This window comes from Typopeltis vanoorti, chromosome 14, assembly GCF_054136105.1.
Source record: "Typopeltis vanoorti isolate ZY-2024b chromosome 14, IOZ_Tvanoo_1.0, whole genome shotgun sequence".
NCBI classification, from domain to species: Eukaryota; Metazoa; Arthropoda; class Arachnida; order Uropygi; family Thelyphonidae; genus Typopeltis; species Typopeltis vanoorti.
In genome coordinates this window covers 97317428-97340814 of record NC_143562.1, presented here as the reverse complement: position 1 = coordinate 97340814, position 23387 = coordinate 97317428, and the positions used below count along the sequence as shown (strand labels likewise).

The following is a 23387-nucleotide window of genomic DNA, read 5'->3' as shown; positions in this document are numbered from 1 at the left end:
TAAATAAGCTTGATGTCAATAAGGCAATAGGATTTTATGACATTTCAACAAGTGTCTTAAGGGGCAATGTTCCAGAGAAATGGCAGTAGCACTAGCATGACAGTTTAATAAGAATCTTACAACAGCACAGGTTCCAAGGGGTAAAATTGTTCCACAGCATAAAGGTAGTGAGTGATAAGGCTGTGTCTACAAATTATAGGCCAATCTGTATAACTGGGATTCTAGTGAATATACTAGAGAGATTGGTGAGAACTAGGGTACAAAAATGGGTTGATAACAGCAGTATTCTCTGTGGTTGTCAGCATGAATTTGTTAAATGAAAGTCATGTTTTACTAGCTTATTTATGATTTGGTATGGGTTTAACTGCTGATATCAGCTGTTTGCAAATGATGCAAAATTGGGAAGAGAAATGCAGAGTCAAGCAGATAATATGGCATTACAGGAGGACTTGAATAGATTGTATGAATGGACAGGTAAGTGGAAGTTCAATGATGCAAAGTGCAAGATTTTGAAATTTGGTAAGCAATGATGAGATGCAAAATATACACTTGGTGGAGAAACTTGAAAGTAGGTAGAGGAGATGAGAGTTCTTGAAGTGGTGGTTGATAAGGACCTGAAATTCAGGGGCCACATTGCACAAGTTGTGAAGACATCACACACTGGATCATGGCAATGATGCAGAAGACCCTGACATGCAGAAATAAAGAGGTTATGATTCCACTGTATAAGGCCTTGATCAGGTCATATGGATTACTATACACAGATTTGGTCACTTAGTTTACATGGCAATGAGGATATGTTAGAAAGAGTCCAGAGAAGATTCACAAAGGTGTTCAGTGGTATGTAGAAGACAGATTGAAAGAATGTAAATTGCAAAGCCTCGTGAATAGGAGGAGGAGGGGGAGATATGATTAAGCCATATAAGTTAGTCAGGGGTTGTTATCAGATTGACGTGGAATTAATTCTTCATAAAATGGAAGAGAAAAGTAGAACAATAGGCCATCCCTGGAAACTGTATAAGGAGGCACTGAATCAGTTTAAGGCACAGCTGTATGAACTTTGTGTGTGATAGTGTGTACCTCCTTCAATGAGTTTCTGACTCCATAGAAGTCAGATGTTAATAATAACAATGGCATTTGCTGATTTATTGTCATATATAAGAAAATAACTGGCAGAACATAAGAAGGTAAAATAATAACAAAAGAGAGCAAGCTTCTTAAAGGATAAAACACAAGCCTGAGTGAATAATGTTTAGGAAAAACTGCTCAGTAAAAGAAAGAATAGAAGTGCAGAATCAGGGAAACTAGTGTTAATGGGGGGGGAGACAAAATATGAGCAGGTATACAAAGCACCCTTGAGGTCTATGAGAACGGGAATATCATATCAAAGTATGCTAAATATAGTCTTTTGGTCTGAAATATTTTAATGAGATATCATTAAAAGATGCAAGGACTAAAAAATGTTACATTTATGTATTATTATTATATGTGCCCCTCCAGGGAGTTCAAAGACTCATCGAGGGAGGGCACCTACTTTAAAACTCTTTGTCTCCACCACTCAATCCACCAATGCCATCTACCACCCACCATCACTAGTATTTCCAGAGACAATCACAAACATCCATGTCAAGGTGGGATTTGAACCCACAACCTTTTCGCTGGAGAGTGGATACACTAAACACTCGGCCAACCAGGCCGGCAACAAGTTGGAGGTGCCGGGAATCGATCCCAGTACCTCTCGCATGCTAAGCGAGCACTCTACCATCTGAGCTACACCCCCCCCCCCCCACAACAAAAGCACTGGTGGGAATCGAACCAATGATCTCCTGTTTACTATACAGGTGCTTTAACCAACTAAGCCACATCGCCTTATGTATACTGTGAATGTAATGTATGCATGGCAGGATGTAGATTTTTAAGATGTGAGATGTGACAGGCTGAGGGACCATGGGGCTTATTTAAATCAGACTAGAGAAGAGACAGCACATTAAAGGAAATAGAAGATGATAGGAAAGAGTGGGCAACTGTTAAGAAAACATGTGAATGTTGATGACACTTTTTTGTCATCAACAGAAAGATAATGAGCACATTTGATGACAAAAAAGTGTGTGCAACTGATGATAAGATAGTGAGAGTGAACGAGAGCCAAAAGTTGATGCAAGATTTGAAAGCAGAGTTGGTGAAGATGAGACAAGATATGAAGCATGAAGTGAAATGAAAAGAAATGTAGATGTGTATGGAAGAGTGAAGAAGACTGAAATGAATGATATCCAAATGAAAGAGGTTACGAAAGACTCACACATGATGTTGTGTGGGGATTATTATTAGAGGTGTGGTAAATGATAAAAAATACACATGGTTTGCTTTTGGGAGGTGGAATGAGTAGGGTGATTGAGGCATTGAATATGAGAAGTAAGCAAGCAAAACAATTGCAGTGTAGTAAGAATTAATGATTTGGTTTGAAACAAAAAAGAATGTAAGATTGGATATCAGAAAGTTGTTAAGAATAAAAAACATCATCTAGTAAGAAAGGTAGTCAACATATTGCCCTCATATGACAGTAAAGATACTCTACTTTCACTAACCTACCATCATGAATGGTAGGTTAGAGGAAATGCAGAAGAAAATGAAATGCAGGGTGAGATGAGTTTGAGAGATAAATAGAACCGTATAAGAGTGATAGAATGCTACTGAAAGGAAGAATAATGACTGCAGAGAATGAGAGCAAGTCAAAAACAATATGGAAAAGTAAGGAAGACAGGGATGAATTATTTGATCATAAAGCCATATATTTCAATTTGAAAATTATAGATCATTATGGCATGAGGTAATAGAATAGAAGGTAGAATTAGAACAATGGACAAATTAAAACAGTGAGAGCTGCATGATTATTATTAATAATATCTGATCTCCACGGAATCAAAGGACTTATTGCAGAAGGTCTATACTCTCTCTCACAAATGCAAAAAATCAACTAATTGTTTCAATGTGCCTTAAACCCATTCACAGTTTTCACACTCACCACACTTTCATGCAGTGTATTCCATTCACCAATCATCATCCATGCAAAGAACCTGCTTCTTACTTCCCTGCTCACACCTTCCTTATACAGCTTCCAGGGATGGCCTCTAATTCTACTCTTCCCTCCCTCTACTCTATGAAATATCTTCTCCACATTAATCTGGTAACAACCCCTCCTCAACTTATATGTCTCAGTCATATCCCCCTCTTCTTCTATTTACAAGGCTCTGTAAGTTGCATTCCTTCAATCTCGCCTCATATCTGACATTCCACAGACCTGACATTGACTTAGTAAACCTTCGCAACCAGATCTGTGCACAGTAGTTCATATGTGAGCTGATCAATGCCCCTCATACAAGAGAACCATAACTGTTGATTCTGCATGTCAGTGTCCTCTTCAGTACTGTCTTTAATCTGTTGAAATATTCTTTCAATTTTAGCAATGTGACCTGTAAACTTCAAGTCTCTGTCCACAATCACTCCTAAATTTCTCACATCCTCCACTTCCTTCAAAATTTCTCCATTAAGTGTATACTCTGCATCCCAACCTTGCCTAACCTCTTTCAAGATCTTGCACTTTGCAACATTAAACTGATAACTTGGTAACTCCACTTATTTGTCCACTCACATAGTCTATTCTGATCGTGCTACGAGGCCACAACATCTGCTATATTTCACTTAGCTCTTGCCCACTTTGCATCATTGGCAAACAGCTGCACATCTCCAGTTAAGCAAATTCCAATGTTGTTGATTTGCAAGTTTAACAATAATGATCCCAAAACAGATCCTTGTGGAATTCCACTAGTGATCTTCTTTTTTTGGGATAATACTCCTCTATACACAACCTGCTGATACCTGTCTGACAGTCAATCAGATATTGAACTTATTAGTCTGTTATCTAATCCCATCTGTTTCAATTTAGTAACTATCTTGTATATGGCAGTCTATCAAAAGCCTCTAAAAAATCCAAGTATACCACCATATATGCATCTTGCATCAAGTGAATTTGTCACTTTCTTGTAATTAAGCAGATTGCTAAAACAAACATAACGCTTGACCATCATAAAGGATACTGCTGTTATCAAACCATTTTTGAATCCTAGTCTTCACCAACTTCTCTAAAACCATAACAACCCCAGACACACACACAGATTGGCCTATAATTTGTAGACTCAGCCTTGCCCCACCCTTTGTGAAGTGGAACAATTTTTCCCACCTTCCATTCCTTTGGCCATTGCCCTGTTGCAAGACTCATGTTAAGCAGGTATGCAAAATGTGTCATTAATTCCATAGAGCATTCTTCAAGACACATATGACAATATCCTCCATTACCTGGTTACCAATCTGCCAGTGTCATCGATCAGCATCATCCTAATAGTAATTTTTCCTTCTACTTGCCACATGTTGAAAGAATTCACTAGGATTTTTCTAAGCCTTAATTGACTAATGTCTTCTAATACTGCACTTTTGCTGTCTTTACCAATCAAGTCACCTTCTTAGCCTGATCATTACCAACATTCATCTTGTGTTGTTTACACAGTGCCTTCTTCCAGATTTCTCACTTTATCTCTTTTCATCCATTTTGCTCCAGCTTTGTTTAGCCTTTTCACCTTTGGAATGCCCTCAGAGATTGCTGCTATTAAATAGCAATACCCATGCAGTGTCTATATTCTTCCCACTCAACTCCTCTTTCTATGCTACAGCTTCCAGTTATCTCATAAGCTTTCTATAATCACAAGCCTTGTGGTTCCACATATATCCCTTTTTTAAGGGTTCTCATGTGACTGGCTACACTCCAGGTGATTGCTTCATGGTCACTTCTCTCACCAACTGGGGGAAGATTAGATACTCCATTCACAATCACCTCCTATGATGATGAAAAAAGCCTCTATAGTGCAATTGGAAGAACACTAGAACACTGCACCCTTCAATTGGAAAAGACCTGGGTTCGATTCTCGTCATGAAGAGGGGAATCCTTATATGGGCTTTTTCAATTGAAGGTGAGTTAGCCAATCTCATACGGAGGTAGCAGGATTTTTTTCTCCCGGAAACTCAGGTTTATCATCACATGCACAGACAAATCAGCCTTCAACACACACAATTTACGGACAAAAAATACTGTTGTTAGTGATGATGATGGGTGATGTAGTTCGTAGTAGTAGAATTAAGCAGTAGTGGAGTGGATGAGATGTATTTAGAGAAGTAGAGTTCCCACAATGAGTCTTTGGACTCCCTGGGGGGGGGTCACATAATAATAATAATGCCCTCTTCCATCTGCAACTCCTCCTCACCTGATCCTGTATGCTCGCCTTCTTCCCCATATATAACCCCCCTCCCCAATTCAACCCTCGATGTATTCCTGGCCATCCCATTCCTATGCTGACCACTCACATGCATGCATTCATTACTAATTTCAGAATCCACACTCCTTACATTGTGTATTATCCCTGTCGCTGGCCCACCCAATTTCCCTGTCCAATTTGCATTCCTGTTCTCACATTCTCTTCTTTATTTACAACCACATCAGTCTTACCCAGTCCACTTTCCTGCTCATTCACATGATCTTTGACTTCCATTGATACCTTGTTGCATCACATTACACCTCCTTCCAGCAGCAACCCTTCCCAAATGAATCACTGATGTTATACATAAAACAGTGCAAAACAAAAACTAAAGAAACATAGTATTATTAGCTATTACTTAATATACAATTATATAACTATATATATATATATATATATATATATATATATGAAACGTACTATTAACTCGGGGTTGGGATATGTTCATTTTTTTAAATTAACTGACTTAAACCCGAGAATTATATAAGATGTTGTAGTTCCTTTTTCAGTTCTTCTTCATCTGACAGTACAGATCTTGCACGATTCGCTAGATTCGCTGTCAGATGAAGAAGAACTGAAAAAGGAACTACAACATCTTAAATGGACCTTTAAAAACAATGGCTACTCTCTAAAAAGTATTAACAACCAATTATCCCGCCGCCAACGTAACAACGTAGAGACACAGGACGACTCCAAAGGTCATATCGTCTTGCCATATATCAGCACACTATCCAAAAAGCTGAGCAGAATTCTAAAGAAATTTAACATAAAAACGTGCTTCTCGACTCTGCCAAAAATAATATCACGCTTCAACAACTATAAACAACCTCACAACCTTCTACAATTCCCAGGTGTATACAAGGTCACTTGTGAATGCGGAAAGCCTTACTATGGGCAGACAGAGAAATCTATCTTACTACGTCTCGAAGAGTATCAGAGAGACATTGCTTATAAGAGAACCAGAGCAACTGCTCTGTCGGGCCATGTCCTGCTTTCAATAAACACGAACAACGAAGGCCACCAACATGAAATAAATTGGACATTGACTTCAAACCTACACATCAGCCATGATGAAATAGAGCGCCGCATTGTCGAGTCAAGGGAAATCACCTTAGACCCTTTTCATTTGAATAATAATCTTAGCTATAATTTGGCAGACTCTTTCAACTCTACTATTAGATACTGGAGATTGCGTGATTCCACACACGCACAGGTGTACAACAATAGAACTTTAACTCGGACTGTAGTTCAAGCTCATAATAACTGTAATTTACAGTCGAATATTATGGCTTTATAATTGTATAGCTTTAGAGTGTGTCAATGTTAATTTAAGTGTCTTTTATTATCTTTCTATGTTCTTATCGCCTGAAGAAGTCATTTTTGACGAAACATGTTGCGTTTTTTTCAAATAAATGTCATTGTGTTATAATTCTCGGGTTTAAGTCAGTTAATTTAAAAAAATGAATATATATATATATATATATATATATATATTACTTTATATGCTTAATACATACTGCACAGTATGTCTTAATAAATATAATCTACTGGCAATGTTTATTCTATACAACAAACTGTCATCGTGGTTCCCATTGTCTAAAGATAAATACTTCCCTCTGGCTATATATATATATATATATATATTGTTTAACATATATATCTATTACTTTATATGCTTAATACATACTGCACAGTATTTCTTAATAAATATAATCTACTGGCAATGTTTATTCTATACAACAAAATGTCATCATGGTTCCCATTGTCTAAAGATAAATACTTCCCTCTGGCTCTTCTTGGCATCTACCAAATCCCATGTGACTGTCATCTCTCTTATTTTGGACAAATTAGACATTCAGTGGAGAAAAGAATGCAAGAACACCAGTCCAACATCATTCATGAGAAACCTGAGAAATTTGGCTTTGCACATCATGGAATAGATACTGACCACAATACCCTATGGTCTGAACCATGCTTATTCCATTAGTGTTACCATAAGTTTGAACATTTATTTAATGAAAGTATTGAAGCCTTAATCCATCATCTGAACTTGAATCGGAATGTCTGCCTCTCACTTTCAAAAATATGGGAGTCTTATTCTAATCACACATAATTAATAATGCAATTAAGTAATAACTAATAATACTATGTCTCCTCAGTTTTTGCTTTGCACTGTTTTATGCATAACATCATATGGCTCTCACTGTTTTCAATTTGTCCATTGTTCTGGTTCTACCTTGTATTCCACTACTTAATGCAACTGATGATGAGGTGTAATTTTCAGCTTGAAATATATGACTTTTTAATCCATTTATTCCTCCTTTTCTTCTGTTATCATGAGAATTTTAAGAAACATTATGACACAAGCATCCTTAAAACAGCAAGAAGGAAGGTATTGAAAGACTGCTTATGAATAGAGAAAAGAGTAGCAGAAATGAGAATAATGAGAGTAGTGTAAGATAGACAGGGAAATGGGGAAAGTCAAGGTCAAGGGAAAAAAGTGATGCTCGTAGAAGAAGTGAATATGCGAGTATCCAAGAAAGGAGTGGATGGTCTGGGATGCAGGTAAAGCATTTTGGTATGCACAGGATTCTCATATGGGTAATAAGAGAGAGAGAGAAATAAACAGTTATGTTTGCATACAAATGCTATAAGTATCAGAAATGAGGGGAATAATATTGTTGAATTGGTTCTCTACATGATGTCTTCATGATGTTTTTCATGAAGATAGAAAATGCAAAAAGGGAGGTGGAGTGCTGTTCCACTCCTGCTACCATCCACCCTGATAATTCTAGTTTTCCTGCAGTAACACACTGACTCGTTCAGAGAACAGCATTCCTCTCCAGATACCTACATCTTTCCTCATTCAAATGCAAGCTGTCTCTTGCATATAATTCCCTTCTGTCTTCAAAGATTATCATAATTAAAATCACCCAGAATGATCACTGTTTTGTTTAGTAATTTGCTTTTACATTTTATTGTCATTGCCCTTCACATTACCAGATCTATAGGATTAATTAAGTATTTCATTCTATCCACCTATACCTCATACATTACTGTCTCAAAACCACTGTCCCTATTTTTCACTTGCATGAGCACAATTCCTTCATGAAATGAGCTGTCTTCAAACACAATTCACTTAGTGCAGCCTTTTGCCTTTTTTCCTGTTGAGTGCTACTACATGATCCTTTGTACATGATTCAAAAATCTGAATAACATTGAGATTTTCGAATCGTGCACAAAGGGATCATGTAGTGTTTGTCCTTAGGTTTTGGACATCAGCGCAGTTATTACATATCCATAAGGAATATCTATACTGTTTGTTAGTTTTCTTACAATTACGTATGCTTTTATACTTACGGGATTGACGGGATACTGAATAAACTTTTATTTTCTCCACTTTTTCTTTCATAAGCAGAATCAGCTGTTTCAGCTTTAATTATCTTTTGAAATGAGCACATGTATCAAAAGGTGCATCATATATAAGCGGCAAGCAAAACTCTTTGTGAATCAGTATGCCAACAGCTGGCAAGCTGAGAGACTGTGTTCTTGGGTTATGTGCATTTTTGTAACACCATGTTCTCTTCTCCAACTGAAATGAAAGATTTTAAGCAGCAAAGAAGCTGTCAAATTTTGCTGTAAACTCAAAAAAACTGTTGCAGAAATCCATCAAATGCTTAAGGAAGTCACCAAATTTACTCTGGCAAAAAAAAGCATGTCAAGTCAATGTTTTTTTTTTTTTTTTTTTTTTGACATCCAAGGCATTGTCCACAAGGAATTCCTCCCCCCCTTGATCAAACTGTCAACAGCAAGTTTTTAATGTGAGGTTTTGAAGAAGCTAATGGAGGGCACTTAATGCAAACATCCAGATAAGTGGAAGATCCACAATAAGCCTTTGACTCCATGGAGGTCAAATAATAATAAGAATAATAACTAAATTTTCCACCATAACTCATTGCTCAATAGTTCCTGGCTTCCAAAAATCATGACAGTCATTCCCTCCCCCCCCATTCACCTGACCTCACCCGAGACTTTTTCCTGTTCCCGTTTTCCTGTAAGGATTGAAATATAGAAAAATACTGATTAGTAGAGATAATGACTTGATTACCTCTTCTGTCTTAATTTCCTGCTTTTTAGTTTTAACAATATCCTTTCTTAACAGAAAATGTTTTAGGTGCCTGACTAATTTTCAGATCACACTCACTTAATCATTTCCCTTCCCATAAAAGGAAAGTGGACACTTCATTTACAACCATATCTTCTAATGCTTTCATTAAATCTTTCCTTTGTGTTGAGTTCATCTGCAATACTTATTTTTGTATATTTTTATCTATCAAGTACATTTCAAACAAACATATGTTAACATCACAATATCTATCCATCCAACAGATAAAAACATCACTCTTACTGGAAGGATATTCTTGAAGTTTGATATCAAGTTCGATTTTGATTTCATGAAACAATTTGAACCAAATTTAAGGCCAACTCTCTCTCTTTTTCCTGATCACTTCCATACTAAATATTTTATTTATTCATATCTGACTTACTAATTTAAATTTAGGAAAATACCAAAAGAAAAGTTAAGTACTAAATACTATTAAAAAACAATTAAAATTTACCTTTAAGGCAAAAAAAAGAGTTCACAGTTAGTTCCACTGGATATCCTTCAGCCTGAAAATTACACAATGAAATTAAAACATGCCAAGATGCTGTACACCACTTATATATTTATTTAATTTTTATCAGTAAATTCTGATGAGTTCAACTAGTTCAGCCACTTTTCTCTAAATAGTTCAAGAAGAAACATTAGAATATCCATCATAAAGAATAAGGAATAGTCATCATTGCATTTCAAAACAAAATTACGTATTTCAGCAAAACAGGAACATTCTTTTCAGATCAATTAAATGACAAATAGGAATTCCAATTTTTGAAAATTATACTGCCTATGATAATCTCAGCTTAACTTCACTATGAGTTGCCTTGATTTTTGCAACATGATCAAAACTCCCTTTCTCCACATGGGGATGAATATTCATTTTACCTTTATTCTACTTTGATGATATATAAGTATTTATATTTTGGCAAACATGAGGCTTTCATTATTCTTTTTTAATGGCACTTGTGACACAGTGACAATTATAGACACACTTATTCACAAAAATAAAGAATAATAATAATTTTATTATTGCAAATAGTTTGACCAGAAATTAACAAGCCATCATCAATGCATCAACATAATCACAAGGTGAAGCTAGGACAAAGAATATTAATCCTATTTACAGAGCTGAGTCATGTGCTGGAGTGCCACCAATAAGGATGGTTGCAAAATAAAATGAGATTTCAATTAATGCTAAAACGAAAATTAAAATTAACCTTTGAAATACAACAAAATAATAAAAATTAATTAATAAAATGATTGAATGACATAGCATTTTTATAATTACAATTAAATTACATTTACAATTACATTTAATTACAATTTAATATATAATATGATATTAATATATTACAAATTTCTATATCTTAGGATCCTTGGAAAGGGTCCAAAGGTGACTGACTAAGGTAGTTTCTGACCTCTGGAATGTCGAGTATGAGAAAAGATTGAGAAGATATAATTTGCAGAGTCTGGTGGACAGGAGGATGAGGGGAGATATGATAGAGACCTACAAGTTGGTAAGGGGTTGTTATAGGATCAATGGCGGAGAAATTCTACAGAGAATAGTAGGAGATCAGGGGAGAACCAGAGGTCATCCCTGGAAACTGTATAAAGAGGGTGTGAGTAGGGGAGTGAGAGACAGGTTTTTTTAGTGCAGTGTGAATGATTGGAATGCCTTGCCTGAGAGTGTGGTGTCTGCAAGGAGTTTGAGTGTGTTTAAGACATGGTATGATGAGATGTGTGTGTGATAAAAGGACCTCCCAGATGAGTCTTTGACTCCATGAGGTCTTGGGGTAATAATAATAATAATAATATATATTAAAAGGGAGGGAGGAAGCATGTTATTGCTTACCATTTACAAGCATGAGTCACTCTCTCTTTCTCAAATCTTGACAATGGATAGACAGCCATTCTGATTTGAGTTGGGGTAATGTAGAAGTGCTTCAGCACTCTCTTTAAATAAACTCTCAAACCTAAACTAGCACTGATGTAAATGGCAAGTATTGGACCAGAGGATATTGTGGTTAGTGTCCACTCGATGCTGTGCAATGCCAGATTTTTTTAGGTTTATTATTATTGATATAAGGCTGGTGGGCTTATAGTTATTTTTTGACAGATTGGACAAACAGGACATTCTGGACAAACAGGAACAATTGTATTGAACCTCCTCTTTCTCTTCCTGGTGTTACCAGGAAGAAAAAGGGGGGGCTGTTAGTGACTAAACTATATCTTAGAATCCTTGCAGTTGCCTCCGAGATGCCTGCAACTCTGAGTCAGTCTCTACAGAACTGAAAACATATACCATCTCCATCAATAGGAAATACAAAAATTAAATAATATAAAATAAAGAATATAGAAAATAAGAAATACAATGATAACATAAAAGAGGATCAAAACAGGAAATATTCCTTCCAAGTAAAGACTGTAAGGTGATTTGTTCAGACAAGGAATCAGACTGAAGAGAAAGACAGGAGTAGGTAAAGCATTTAATACTAAGCATGCTGATAAAATCTTGAATAAAAGACAATTTCAAGTGGAGTTATGTGTGCAAATTTCAAAATGGAAATTATCATGTTACTTACTTGTGCATATGGCCCTTGGAATTACCATTGGTGAAATAAGAGAGGAATTTGGATAATCAGGAAAAGCAACTGACATAAAAAAAAAAGCAAAACTGGTTTTAGAATTAGAAAATGAATTTTCCAGACTTGCAGAAATGCCTTAGAAAAATATAAAAATTGAAGTTAAAAAAAAAAAAAACAATACCTCAGAATATAAAAATAATAGTCATTTGTAAATGAAACAGGAAAAGTCACACTAGGTAGATTACTATAGATAGAGATTCTTTCAGGCTATCAAGAATAGAATTGTATAGTAAATTTGAAATAAGAAATGAAATAAGAGATTACTATCTGGTTATACTCATATATAGGATATAAAATCAGTATTGTATTAAAAGAAAAATATGTAAGAAAGTTTTAAAAAGAATCAAAACTGAAAATTTTTAAGATATGAACTACAGGCTTTGAAGGTAAAAGTTTGCAAACAAGAACTCTTACTCTTGAAATTGGACAAACTGGAAGGAAAGGACTAAAAAAAGAAGCAGTCTGCAGTGAATTCAAGAAATTAAAAGAAACAGTCCACAAAAAGAAAGAAATTGTAGAGAAGATCCATTGGAAATAAGTAAATTAGCATGTGCCCTTAAAGAATTTAAGAACACTTGCTAAAGTGCTATTAAAATGTTTGTGAATGAATAATTTCCTTATGGAAGTTGTACATGAAACATAGTTGTTAATCATACTCATTGAGGCTCCAAGGCTGATGCTCCATGAGGAGAAAGGAGTGCATTTGTAAATGTGTGGAATGAGTTTGAAGGATGAAGTGAACTCTATAAGAGTGATGAACTGCATTTGAATGGTTTTGGTACAAGTCACTTGGAGAGACTGCTGCTGGAAAGAAGAGAAGTGACTGCAGAGAATGAATCTGATCAAGTGGAAAGTGATGTGGAAGAACAGAGGAGTAAGACAGGAGAGATTGAAGAGGTGGTTATGAATGAAGAAGTGAGCGATGTGAGTATAGAGAATGAGAGAACAGGTGTGCAAGACAGACAGGGAAATGGGGGAGGCTCAGGGTGGACAAGGGAATATAACATGAGAAAGGCTGATTCACTAAGAGAATGTGAATGAGTGTGTAGAAAAAAAGGGAAGGGGTCAAGACCTGGGATCAAGAGAAAACAGTTGGATGTGAAGAAGGTTCTAAGATGAATAAGGAGAAAAAGAAATGGCTCAAGTATGGAGAAGTCACATCAAATATCAGTGAAACTAGCTATATTTTCAGGAATGAGCTGCTATGTTTGTACACAAATGCTAAAAGTGTAAGAAACAAGGCAAAGGAAATGGTTGCATTAATTGAGTCTGTTCACCCAAGAATTGTTAGAATACGTGAGACATGGTTGGATGAGGATGACATGTTGACAGCAATAGAGATCAATTGGGTATGATGTGTTTCATGAAGACAGAAAACTTAAAAAAAGGGAGGGGGAGTACTATTGATGATAGAGAAAGAGTTATGTCCATAAAAAGTAGAGATGCAAGAGGGAAATATTGTCAGTGGTTTTGAGGCAGCATGGCGTGAGATAGAGATGAATAGAATGAAATACTTAGTCAGATGTTGTTATGGATCTGGTAATGTGGATGGTAGTGACTATGAAATGTATAATCAAATTATAAAAGCAAATAAGAAAAGGATGATCGTTATGGGTGATTTTAATTATGGCAACATAGACTGGGATGATGAGTTAGCAACTGGAAGTAAAGAAAATAAGTTTTTTGAGTTTTTGAGGGACAACTACCTTAGACAGTATTTAACAGAGGGCACACGAGGATTGATGGCCTTGGATTTGATCATCTCATCAGAGGACGTAATTATAAATGAGGTGTCAAATTATCCTCCAGCTGGTGAGAGTGATCACAAAGTGATTATCTGGGTTATCTGGTTACCAGCATTGAGGACCTCTGTGAGGAAAGGGTATATGTGGAAATACAAGGCTAGTGATTATGAGGAGCTCAGGAGACAGTTTGCAGGTGCAGCATGGAATGAGGAGTTAGCTGAAAAGGAGATCAATGCAGCTTGGAGGATATTCAAGATCTATCTAGTAGAAGAAATGTCTAAATGTATTCCAAAGGTCAGAGGGTTAAATAAGGTAGGTGTGAAATGGACGAATGAAGAGATTAAGTATGCGATACAGAGGAAAAAGGCATTGATCAAGTGGATTTATATAATTTATGTAATTTTGCATCACCAAACTGAAGCCTTTTGGCTCTTTATTTTAGTAAAAAAAAATAATGATTATGGACAAATGACACTGATTGGAGAAAATGGCATTAGAATAACTGCTGTGGAAGATATAGTGGAGATATTTAATGAACAGTTCATAAAGGTCTTTCATTCTTGTGAATGTGACATCTTGGAAAGTTTAGGAGCATTTGATGAGGAGCAGGAGAGAGATTGACTGTAAGTGAGTAAGATATATATGGGGAATTGAGCAAACTTGTTAATAAGGTTGTGGGACATAATAATATATAACCACGTATTTTGAAGAAATGTGCAAGGGAGTTGGCATTTGCCTTGATATATTTTTTTTAATATGAGTCTTGTACTGGGTTGAGTTCCAAAGGAGTAGAAAGAGTACAAGATTGTGCTGCTTCATAAGGGAGGTGATAGAACTCATGCATCAAATTATAGGTCTATCAGTGTCAAGTGTTGTGGTTAAGCTGTTGAAGAAGCTGGTGAGAACAATAAGGTGATGGCTGCATTAGACAGAGGAGAAGGTTATACAGTAGTATACTTTTAGAGGGAATTTCCCAGAAATAATACCTATACTTTTAGATTTTGCAAAGGCTTTTAATAGATTACCACATGATAAGCGAATAGTCAAACTAGAGCAGATGGGGTTGCATATTAAATTAGTGCATTGGATTGGAGGGCTATCTGATAGGTATCAACAAGTTGTATATGGGGATGCGATATTCAGGAAAAGGAAAGTCACTAATGGAGTGCCTCAGGGTTCTGTTTTAGGGCCATTACTGTTTAACTTGTATATTAATGATATTGGTAACGATTTGGATGGAGATATTCAGTTGTTTGCAGATGATGCAAAGTTGGGACGAACCATAAAAAGTAGTGAAGATGTTGTGACCTTACAAGAAGACTTGAATAAATTGAGTGATTGGGCACAGGAATGGGGATGTGAGTTCAATGTTGCAAAATGTAAGGTTTTAAAATTTGGAAAACAAAGATAGGATGCAGAATTTATGCTTGGTGAGAATATATTGTTGGAGGTATAGGAAATAAGAGATCTGGGGGTGATAGTGGATAAGGATCTAAAATTTAGGGGACACATTGCCAAAATTGTGAGAACAACACAAAGAATTCTGGGAATGATGCAGAGGACACTGACGTGTAGAAGTAAGGAGATTATTGTTCCATTGCATAAGGCTCTGATTAGTCCATGCATGGACTACTGTGCACAGATTTTTTTCACCTGGTTTTCAAAAGGATGAAGAGGCAACTGACTAAGGTAGTTTCTGATCTCTGGAATGTCAAATAAGATGAAAGGTTGAGAAGATGCAATTTATAGTGAATAAGAGGAAGAGGGGTGATATGATAGAGACCTACAAGTTAGTAAGAGGTTGTTGTAGGAGCAATGTTGAAGAGATTTTACAGAAAATGGTGGGGGATCAGGGGAGAACAAGAGGTCATCCCTGGAAGCTGCATAAGGAGGCTGTGAATAGAGGAGTGAGAAGCAGGTTGCTTGCATTTGTGAATGATTGGAATGCTTTGCCTGAGAGCGTGGTGTGTGTAGAGAATTTGAGTGTTCAAGGTGCAGTATGATGAGCTATGTGTATGACAAAAGGTCCTAAATGAGTCTTTGATTCCATGGGTTCTTAAGATAATGATAATAATAATAATTTAACAAGCATTTTGCAATGAGAAGAATCTCAAAGGAGAGGAAGTACTGTAAAACTGTTCTACATTTACCTAAATAAATTCAAATGATACAAAGGCAGGACAAATGGACTAAAGGAATATCAGGATTTTGGAATGTTAACTGTGAGGAGTGAGAATAAACTGGGGGAAAAAAAATAATAATCTTCAAAACTTTGTACACACAGGCATTTGCATAAATGTGTAGTGAAAAAGAAGTAAACAAGAGTATTTGCTCTTCATGCCAAAAAACAGTTTTCACATGGAGGGTAATGATAAGCTTTATACATTGCCAGAAGGTAACGAATATCCATAGTCAATGATTAAATTTAAACTACATTATGATAGATAACAGTTATAAAAACCTGTTATAATAATAGTGAAAATACTATTTTCTGATTGTTTTTCAAATTATTCTTAGTACTTACTTCAACAGTCAACTGTCTGCTTATACCATCAGAGGCTTTTATGTAAGCTGCATCAAAATTTCTACAAACATCTTCATCTTCAACAGTCTGTGCAGTAACAGTGACATTAATATCACCTAAAACTAATGGTTGAATCATAAATTTATGTGATTCACTCTTCTTTCCACAGATGCAAAATTTTTGAAGTGCCGTATCATTCAGGAGTAGAAAGTCAGAAGTTACATGTAGTTCAATTTTTACCTGAAAATATATACATAAATCATTGTTAGTAATAAATTTAATGAAGTGGACAACATAAGAATAAAATTCGATATCAGAAAAGTACATGTTTTTGTGTTACTGACTTTATCATTAAATTTGTAAAATTTGCAGTTTGCAATTGTAAAATTGCCATTTGCAGTTTACAAATTATAAATTGCACATACCCTCTGGTCAGTTTGTTTGTACATCTGAATGAAAAACCTCCTAAGTTATATTAAAAAAAATCCTTCATATGAGACCAGCTAATTCAACTCAATTTCAGAAAAGTCCTTATAAAGGTTCTTTATAAGGACTTAGACAGGTTTGCATCTTAGACAGGTTTTTCTGACCAAAGGGCATCCTCAAAACTGGCAACTGCAGAGGCTCTTCAACTAATAACTATTATACTAATCAAATTTGCTAGTGAAATGCTGACAACCCCATTTTGTTAAGGAGATTTAACTTGTGCATGGTACATGGAATCCTTTCAGTTGCATCATCTGCAAATTACTCTTTCACTGCAAGTAGTTCACCTCTTAACTTAAAAAAAAAAAAAAATTATATCTGAAACCAAAGTACAAATCAACATAAACTATTTATATCCCAATCCGAAGATATTACAACTTATCCTATTAGCATCTATTAAGTGTTTAGCTCATTAAGAGATTGAGTCTCCAGATATCTTTATGACAAAAAAAAAGAAAAGAAAGAAAGAAATCCTTTAAAAAATAAATAAGTGTGAAGTTTATTCTAGTCATTAGCCCATATAGGATTTATTGAGTTAAAACTAAAAGAAACTTCATTGCTTCCCAGTTCATATAGAAATGAACCAAGTAAAGTTTGTGAGTTATGAACAGCAAGTTCACAACTTGTTCATAAGATGCTCAGTCTTATAGGTGATTTTAAACTCGATATAGTGTTAGTCATGCAGGAAGAATTTAACTGACTTATGTTGCTGTTACAGTTCTTGTATCAATTTACCTCCTATGTGCATATAATGAAAAAAAAAGTTCTTGAACAAAGACTAGAATCTTAGAATTTTTTCCAAAACAGATAAAGACTGAAATTATTCCTTCCATTCCGAGTGGTTTAACTCTTAATTTCAAAATAAAAAATTTGAACCAAAGTACAAATTAACCCTCCGTGCAGATTCATATCCCAAGATATCATACATATAAACTTAACCTCTTAATGAACCTTAATGAATCACCTTTCAGGCTGAGAATCCTAAACAAAGCAACACAAGATTTATTGGCCTCATTTCTATATGAACTGGCAAGCAATAAAGTTTCTTTCAGTTTTCACTAAATAAATCCGATAGTTTAATGACTACAAAAAATTTTACACTTATCTGTTTCTACAGATAAGTGTAGAAACAGATAAGTTTCTACACTTATCTCCTCTCTCAGTCTTCAATTTGTAACTCATTTCTAATTTCTGTTTCATCTCCACATACTGAGGACAAAGAAACCACACAATCTCATCCTGCTGTGTTCCTGTTTTTTTTTCCTGACTTCTGAATAGCTGAACACTTAGCGATAATCATCAACAGTCTATTTCCCTTATGCATACTCAAAAATACAGTAGAGCAACTTCCACTCCAGTTCATCATTGTGTGCCACACTGCTTACTAGTGTCTGTGCTTTACTTGAAATGATGAAAAGTTATTTCATAGTGCAGAAAGTTAATTATAATTTCATAATGAAGTACCAACATTTTAACATCTGACAGTTCCTACAAAATTACAGTTAAGCTGTAATATTATTAGTGTATGGTACAGGCACCTCCACAGAGTCCAAAGACTTATCACAGGAGGCCCAAACTATCCACAGAATCTATCATACCTCTCCTTGAATCCATTAACAGATAACACACTCACAACTGACTCTGGCAACATACTGTACTCCACTCATTCACAATTCTCCCAGCAATAGCGCCTCCGTAGCGCAATTGGAAGAATGATGGTACATTGTGCCCTTCGATTGGAATAGGCCTAAGTTCGATTCTCGTCGCGACGGGAGGAATCTTTATCTGGACGATTTCAATCGAAGGTGAGTTAGCCGATCTCATACGCAGGTAGCAGGGTTTTTTCTCCCGGAAACTCAGGTTTTTCATCCCGAATACAGACAAATTGGCCCTTCAGACCACACGCAATTTACAGACAAAAAATACTAGTTGTGGTGGAGGTGGGCGGTAGATGGCGTTGATGGAGATGATTCGTAGTAGAGGTTTGGTGTAGTGGGTGAGACAGTTGTAGGTGTCCTCCAGCGATGAGCCTTCGGACTCCTTGGAGGTATCAAGAATAATAATATAATAATAATAATAAAAAATCTAGTCCTCACATCCCTACTAACTACACCAACTTCCAGGGATGACCTCTTGTTGTGGCCTATTGCAAGTAATGAAACATTTGCCCAACATCAATCCTATAAAGCCCTTTAAGTAACTTCAATTTATCATATCCCATCTTTTTCTCCTATCAACCAACTTTTACAATCCATACACCCTCAATCTATCCTCACAGGGAACATTCTGCAGACTACTTATCATCTTAGTAACTTGCCTCTGGATCTTCACCACCACTTTCTCATCATCAAGAAACCCAGGAGACCAGACATGAGCACAGCAATCCAGATGTGAATATATCATACCTCTCTATAGGTCTTATAAAGAGGACTAAAAGAATCCTTATTTCTACTTGTTAGTGTGTTCATCAATAGCCAAGTAATCTTATGAGCTGTCTTAGCAATCTTAGCAATATGTCCTCTAAACTCTCTTTCTACCACCAGTCCTAAATCTCTAGCTTCATATATTTCCTGGAGTGCAGTTACATCTATGTGGCACACATCTGTAATATATTTATCCCAAAAGCATAACATTACATTTCTCCACATTAAACTGACACCCATTATCTTTTGCCCATACTGACAGACTATTTAAATCATCCCGCAAGCTCTCCATATCGCCTTGATTAACTACTACTCTACCTAATTTCACATCATCATAAAACAACTGAATATTTCATATCAGATTATTTTCTATATCATTTATGTATACAAATTGAACAGCAATTGGCTTAGCATTGAATCTTGTGGCACACTACTAGTCACCTGCTTCTGCCTGGATTCTGCTCCTCATATACCACTCTTTGATATATGTCTAAAAGCCATCCTCTTATCCACATAACAGGTGTCATGTTCATCCCCATTTGTTCAAATTTGCATACAGAGTTCCATGTGGTATTCTGTCGAATGCCTTTGCAAAATCCAGCAGAATCATCGTGTAGTCATTTCTTTTATCCAACTCAGCTGTCTCTCTATTATAAAAAGTTTGTACATTACTAAGGCATGACTGACCCTTAACAAAGCCACACTGCCCCTCGTGCAGTATCAAATTCTTATCCACTCATTATTGAATTCTCTTTTTGACCAATTTTTCCAGTACCACTACTTCTAAGATACTGATTGGTCAATAATTTGCTGCTGCAGGCTTAGAACCTGCCTTATGCAAGGAAATTACTTTTCCCTCTTTCCATTCCCTTGGAACCTACCAGATCTGAGACTTAAATTAAAGAACCCAGTCATAGGCATTGCCAGTTCCCTTGCACATTCTTGCAAAACCCGAGCTGATATCCCAACTAATCCAACAATATTTAATTCAAATACATTTAGTTCATATCTAAACCTAGACTGCAGTAATCAAAAATAACATCTCAAAATGTCTTACTAACAAAATACAAAATGAAACAAGGTTAAATAACTTTATAAAATAATACATCTTCAAAAATTATGGAAACAACTACCATGTTAATTTTATAAAATAATATTAACCATTATTATTATTTAGCTTTAAATTACCTTTATATTTTTAATTGTGGAATGTCTGAATTTTATTACAGATATTCTACATTAGACAATGTAATTAAAGAAAGCACTGTAAGAAAGGTGTTTTCACACAGTTTTAAGTTGAGATCTGAAATATAAAGGATGTATTGAGTAAAAGATTGATTTTAGCAGCTGAAAGATGGTGTTTTTGAAAATAATTGGTGATATTTGATTCATTTTTGATGGATTACTATCTTTATGAGATTTTGTTTTCTTGTAAGGATTGTTTGTTTGATTCACAGAGCTATCATTATTATTATCATCATTACATCCTCCATGTTGTCAACAGACTCATCGTGGAAGGTTCACTGAACCAACAATATTTTATCATACTGAACCTTAAAATTCTTAACATTCCTGTACTGGTAATGTGTTCCACTCACCCACAAGTCTCCATGTAAAAAGTTGACTCTCCTTCTGTGTAAGAATGTAGTGAAGCCTTCTTCACTACACTCTTACACAACTTCCAGGGATTTTATCACATCACCTGTTTTCCTCCTATCCACTAAACTCTGTAATTTATATTCCTTTAACCTTTTTTTTTTTTCTACATAGCCACCATTTCAGCATCCTGATATTGCTTTTTTTCACTTGTCTCTGGACCTTCTCCACTGTTTCCACATCACAATGCATACTAGGTGACCAAATCTGAGCACAACACTCCAAGTGTAGTCCAACAAGCACTTCATATAGTGGCACAACTGCCTCCTTATCCCTACATGTCAGTGTATTCCTTACCAGCAATGTGACGTGCAGTCATTGCAACAGTTGCAATGTACCCTCTAAACTTCAGTCTATTGTCAGCCATCAATCCAAATCTCATCCACTTCCTGAAGCACAGTTTGATCAATATAGTACACAGCCTTATATCTCTGCACTCCAAGATGCAACACCTTGTACTTATTAATATTAAAACTACAATCTCACTCAGTTGTCTAAGCTAAAAGTCTATTTAAATCTTTGTGAAGGGAAGTAACCTCAGCAGTGGTTCTTAGAATTCTTCCCAACTTTGCACTGTTTGCTTCAGCAAACAACTGAAAATCTCCAGTCAACCCACATGAAATATCATTAGAAGCAAAGAACCAAGAACAGAACCCTGTGGCACCCCCACTGGTTACTTTCCCTTTTTTTTTTTTTTTTTTTGAGACACTGCTCTATCATACACCACTTGCTAGTATCATTCAGAGAGCCAATGTTCAATCCATCTAACTAATATACTATCCATTCCCATCCTTTGCACCTTGTACAACAGCCTATCATGAGTAATCAACTAAACACTTTTCAAAAAGTTGAAAAAAAAGAGTGAAATTAACAAGTGCATGTGTTGAACCTGTTTTCAGAGCAAATGCAAGAAGTGCAGAACAGAAGAATTAAAAAGAATGACAGTGGGGAACTGAAAAATGAGAAAATGGCAGGGCAAAGGTCAGTGAGGTCATGTTTACAAGTGACGTAAAAGATGTCAGTGGCGTAGGCATTGTTGAGTCAGCATGCAATGTGATGTTGAGCTTTGTGCACCAGAACTCATGTAATGCACATTATTCTTATCATGTGTTTGTGCCATTCTGTGATTTTTTCCCATAAACTCGAAATTAGAACAAAGGGCAAATGTAAAATTTTTGAGTAAAACTAGGGAAATCTGCCACAGAAACCCTTAAATTACTTCATGAGTCACATAAAAACGAAGCCATGAGCATAACTCAGCATTCTGAGTGGCACTCGTGTTTTAAGAAGAGTAGAGCCACCTTGGAGGATGACAAGAAGCTGGGATGACCATCCCCTGGCACAAATCACAAAAACATCAAAAAAATTCAATAAATCATCCTTGCAGATCAAAATGCATCACCATCCAAAAAGATCCTGACAGATTTGGGATTTCATATGGAGCAGCTTAAGTGATCATCACGAGAGATTTGGACATGCATCGCATTGCTGCCAAGTTCATCCCCATCTCTTGACTTCTAACCAGATGGAGCACCTTGATGCCTGTCAAGATCTTCATCAAAAGGCCATTGATTACAACCATCATCTCAAAGGTCATCATATTGGACAAGACTTGAATTTATGGCTACAATACAGACATAAAACAGCAATCATCATAGTGGAAGGGATCACCTTCAGCCTTGGCTTCCCCAAGTCTGAAGAAGGCAAGGCAAGTCAGGAGCGCAACAAAAAGCATGTTGATCATCTTTTTCAACATTAAGGGAATTGTGCACTGAGAATTTGTCTTGCCTGGTCAGATGGTCAATGCAGAATTCTACTGCAATGTTTTAAGGTGGTTTAGAGGAGAAATTCATTGCAAAAGACCAGAACTGTGGCAAAGCCACAACTGACTCCTCCACCATGACAATGCTCCCTCTCACAGCACCTTAACATTGCAAGAGTTTTTGGCAGCCAACAGCATGGCAGTCGTCCCATATCCTCCTTACTCACCAGATTTAACCCCTTGTGACTTCTTTTTGTTTCCAAAAATGAAACTGAACCTGAAGGGGATGGCAATTTGACACTGTTAAAGAGATTGAAGATGAATAACAAGTGGTGTTTGACGTACCTCAACAAAAAGACTTCATACCTATTCTTTCTCTCCCTTATATTTTCGTCGGAGTGAAACAGAATATTAAAGAAAATTATGTTTCACTCGGACTTAACATTAAATTATGTTATCACTCTCTTAAAAGAATTAATGATTTATCAGAAATGTAGAAGCACTTGTATAGAAATTTTACCTTTAGTTTTATATCTTATCTTATTTTGTAATGCAAAATTTCATTATAATTTTGGTATAGCTGCTTAGTCTCAGATACTATGTAAATAACTAACCATTTGCTGG

General features: G+C 35.9%; 1 protein-coding gene and 1 non-coding gene across 2 annotated transcripts in view; both read right to left on the bottom strand.

Annotated features, from left to right (window-relative positions):
* LOC150099792 (alpha-2-macroglobulin-P-like) overlaps nucleotides 1-23387 on the bottom strand; it is a 524250-nt gene that overhangs the window by 179347 nt on the left and 321516 nt on the right. The window contains exons 20-21 of the mRNA XM_090403491.1: nucleotides 16437-16676; nucleotides 9983-10034 (exon numbers count right to left, since the gene is read on the bottom strand). Coding sequence (XP_090259617.1) covers nucleotides 9983-10034; nucleotides 16437-16676 — 292 coding nt within the window. The remainder of the gene's footprint in view (nucleotides 1-9982; nucleotides 10035-16436; nucleotides 16677-23387) is intronic.
* TRNAA-AGC (transfer RNA alanine (anticodon AGC)) lies at nucleotides 1708-1780 on the bottom strand. The gene has a single exon. It is a non-coding gene; the product is annotated as a tRNA-Ala (tRNA).